This window comes from Eimeria tenella, genomic scaffold, assembly GCF_000499545.2.
Source record: "Eimeria tenella Houghton genomic scaffold, Eth_scaff13, whole genome shotgun sequence".
NCBI classification, from domain to species: Eukaryota; Apicomplexa; class Conoidasida; order Eucoccidiorida; family Eimeriidae; genus Eimeria; species Eimeria tenella.
The window spans coordinates 302,078-305,917 of record NW_013541502.1 but is presented as its reverse complement, the minus strand read 5'-3'; the positions used below and the strand labels follow the sequence as shown (position 1 = coordinate 305,917).

The 3,840-nt window shown below is 53.4% G+C and overlaps 1 protein-coding gene across 1 annotated transcript; it reads right to left on the bottom strand.

The window, feature by feature from the left end:
• Positions 1–223: 223 nt before the first annotated feature.
• ETH_00001115 (uncharacterized protein) lies at positions 224–672 on the bottom strand (the record flags this gene model as incomplete). Its single annotated transcript, XM_013373294.1, has 2 exons — positions 224–350; positions 587–672. The coding sequence occupies 2 exons, from the start codon at positions 670–672 to the stop codon at positions 224–226; spliced, it is 213 nt and encodes a 70-aa protein (XP_013228748.1).
• Between the last annotated feature and the right edge of the window lie 3,168 nt (positions 673–3,840).

Sequence of the window (3,840 nt, the reverse complement as noted above, 5' to 3'; positions counted from 1 at the left end):
ACAGAACACAGCTAAGATATTGCAGTCGAGAAAACGCCAAGAGCTCCAAATCCATGGCTGCGCGCCGACGCAATCGCCACCACTACACACAAAGCCATGCAACTTTATACACAGTGCACTTCGTAGCTTGTGACGCCTAGTGATAGCGCCTCGAACTTTTACACGTTTGCGGCACAGCACGCTATTAATGTCAAAATCAAAGCAGGGACGTATGCTGCGACTGTCACGCGAACATGCTGCAGCGCAAGACCAGCCATTCCAGCTCGTCCGCCTCGACGTACTGGCTGCAAATCGCAATAGCCAGCGAGGCTAGCTCCGACACCGGTGGGTGCCTTCGCGCAAGCCCACGCCTGCAAAACAGCAGCAACAAAACTCACTCGAAACAACGGCAATGTCCAAAATACAAGCGACACAGCGTTACGCAATGCACTGTGTCATCGATCCTGACAAGGCCACAATATAGCGAAGAAAACGGTTCTTCACCTAGACAAAGTGGTACATCGAGGCAGTCCTCAATGCCCTCCGACGCACAGAGATCCTGCCAAAAAAGACTCCCCGCCAAGCTGCACGCTGACCACGCTCTGACCATGCACTCCAGCTCCGCTCCTTGACAAGGCTTTTCTTTCGCTCTAGAAACAGCACGCCCACCGTGCTCGAAAACACATTTGTCATGCACACCTCAGCCTCTCATTCGTTAGTGTGACATGCGCCTTTCGATGGATTGCAATATTCTCCACACGTACGGGCTGCAAACGAAAGTCCGCAACGCGCTCCAGATGCCCCCGAGATGTGCGCCATAAAGCCGCACACCACGACGAAGCACAACGTACCTCCAACTCAAATATTGTCACCAAAATCCACACACGCAACCTCTTCACCCCTGCATCCACAGGCATTCCAAACACGTCAATACGACGCTGTCTTAATGCAAATTCCCAAGCCCTTTCTAAGCCATCGGCTCTGTGCAACTCGCGCTGATGTCGTGTGAGACAGTCGCAACGTGAAACGACGAATCCGGAAAACGCAAGAGACTTAGACAACCTTCACGACGCAAATGCACTAGCTGGGGGCAACTCGACGTGGATATACCAAAACCGTGAACTCACGCAACTGACAAACGCACACTCGCAACACTCGCAACACTTCTACTCCTCGACGCTCACTCCCTGCATCGGCAATTCCGTCACGTAGCCGTCTGCTCTTTGCTCTGCTGTCGAACTAAAAGCTGGCTGTCCTCGCGACCCGCTCGAGTGACTAACCTTTGCCGCGCAACGACCAGTCCAAGCGCCGTTCAGCTAAACGTCTTCATCGCACGACCTCCACGAACCCGCCAGACAATGCAACCATGAAACGTGCTCACCCTCCTTTTCGCGCAGTGCGCTTCAGAGCATTCAGCCTAATGCCTGCAACTGGCCAGAAAATTGAGGCGCAGCATAGCAGACTCTGCGCGCGTCTCCAACAGTCGTGGGTACTTGCAAGCCGATAGATCCACCCAAACCCTCACCACCCACGAGATGCATGCGCCACAAACACCAACTTGGAACGTTCGAGTCTGAAATAAGGCAACCTATCGCCTGACAGAACACAGCTAAGATATTGCAGTCGAGAAAACGCCAAGAGCTCCAAATCCATGGCTGCGCGCCGACGCAATCGCCACCACTACACACAAAGCCATGCAACTTTATACACAGTGCACTTCGTAGCTTGTGACGCCTAGTGATAGCGCCTCGAACTTTTACACGTTTGCGGCACAGCACGCTATTAATGTCAAAATCAAAGCAGGGACGTATGCTGCGACTGTCACGCGAACATGCTGCAGCGCAAGACCAGCCATTCCAGCTCGTCCGCCTCGACGTACTGGCTGCAAATCGCAATAGCCAGCGAGGCTAGCTCCGACACCGGTGGGTGCCTTCGCGCAAGCCCACGCCTGCAAAACAGCAGCAACAAAACTCACTCGAAACAACGGCAATGTCCTAAATACACGCGATACAGCGTTACGCAATGCACTGTGTCATCGATCCTGACAAGGCCACAATATAGCGAAGAAAACGCTTTTTCACCTAAACAAAGTGGTACATCGAGGCAGCCCCCAATGCCCTCCGACGCACAGAGATCCTGCCAAAAAAGACTCCCCGCCAAGCTGCACGCTGACCACGCTCTGACCATGCACTCCAGCTCCGCTCCTTGACAAGGCTTTTCTTTCGCTCTAGAAACAGCACGTCCACCGCTCTCGAAAACATATTTGCCTTGCACGCCTCAGCCTCTCATTCGTTAGTGTGACGTACGCCACTCGATGCATTGAAATATTCTCCACACGTACGGGCTGCAAAGGAAAGTCCGCAACGCGCTCCAGATGCCCCCGAGATGTGCGCCATAAAGCCGCAAACCACGACGAAGCACAACGTACCTCCAACTCAAATATTGTCACCAATATCTACACATGCGCCCTCTTCACCCCTGCATCCACAGGCATTCCAAACACGTCAATACGACGCTGCCTTAATGCAAATTTCCAAGCCCTTTCTAAGCCATCGGCTCTGTGCAACTCGCGCTGATGTCGTGTGAGACAGTCGCAACGTGAAACGACAAATCCGGAAAACGCAAGAGACTTAGACAACCTTCACGACGCAAATGCACTAGCTGGGGGCAACTCGACGTGGATATGCCAAAACCGCGAACTCACGCAACTGACAAACGCACACTCGCAACACTCGCAATACTTGTACTCCTCGACGCTCACTCCCTGCATCGGCAATTCCGTCACGTAGCCGTCTGCTCTTTGCTCTGCTGTCGAACTAAAAGCTGGCTGTGCTCGCGACCCGCTCGAGTAACTAACCTTTGCCGCGCAACGACCAGTCCAAGCGCCGTTCAGCTAAACGTCTCCATCGCACGACCTCCACGAACCCGCCAGACAATGCAACCATGAAACGTGCTCACCCTCCTTTTCGCGCAGTGCGCTTCAGAGCATTCAGCCTAATGCCTGCAACTGGCCAGAAAATTGAGGCGCAGCATAGCAGACTCTGCGCGCGTCTCCAACAGTCGTGGGTACTTGCAAGCCGATAGTTCCACCCAAACCCTCACCACCCACGAGATGCATGCGCCACAAACACCAACTTGGAACGTTCGAGTCTGAAATAAGGCAACCTATCGCCTGACAGAACACAGCTAAGATATTGCAGTCGAGAAAACGCCAAGAGCTCCAAATCCATGGCTGCGCGCCGACGCAATCGCCACTACTACACACAAAGCCATGCAACTTGATACACACTGCACTTCGTAGCTTGTGACGCCTAGTGATAGCGCCTCGAACTTTTACACGTTTGCGGCACAGCACGCTATTAATGTCAAAATCAAAGTCGAGACGTACGCTGCGACAACAGCACAGACATGTTGCAGCGCAAGACCAGCCATTCCAGCTCGTCCGCCTTGACGTACTAGCTGCAAATCGCAATAGCCAGCGAGGCTAGCTCCGACACCGGTGGGTGCCTTCGCGCAAGCCCACGCCTGCAAAACAGCAGCAACAAAACTCACTCGAAACAACGGCAATGTCCAAAATACAAGCGACACAGCGTTACGCAATGCACTGTGTCATCGATCCTGACAAGGCCACAATATAGCGAAGAAAACGCTTTTTCACCTAAACAAAGTGGTACATCGAGGCAGCCCCCAATGCCCTCCGACGCACAGAGATCCTGCCAAAAAAGACTCCCCGCCAAGCTGCACGCTGACCACGCTCTGACCATGCACTCCAGCTCCGCTCCTTGACAAGGCTTTTCCTTCGCTCTAGAAACAGCACGCCCACCGCTCTCGAAAACATATTTGCCTTGCACGCCTCAGCCT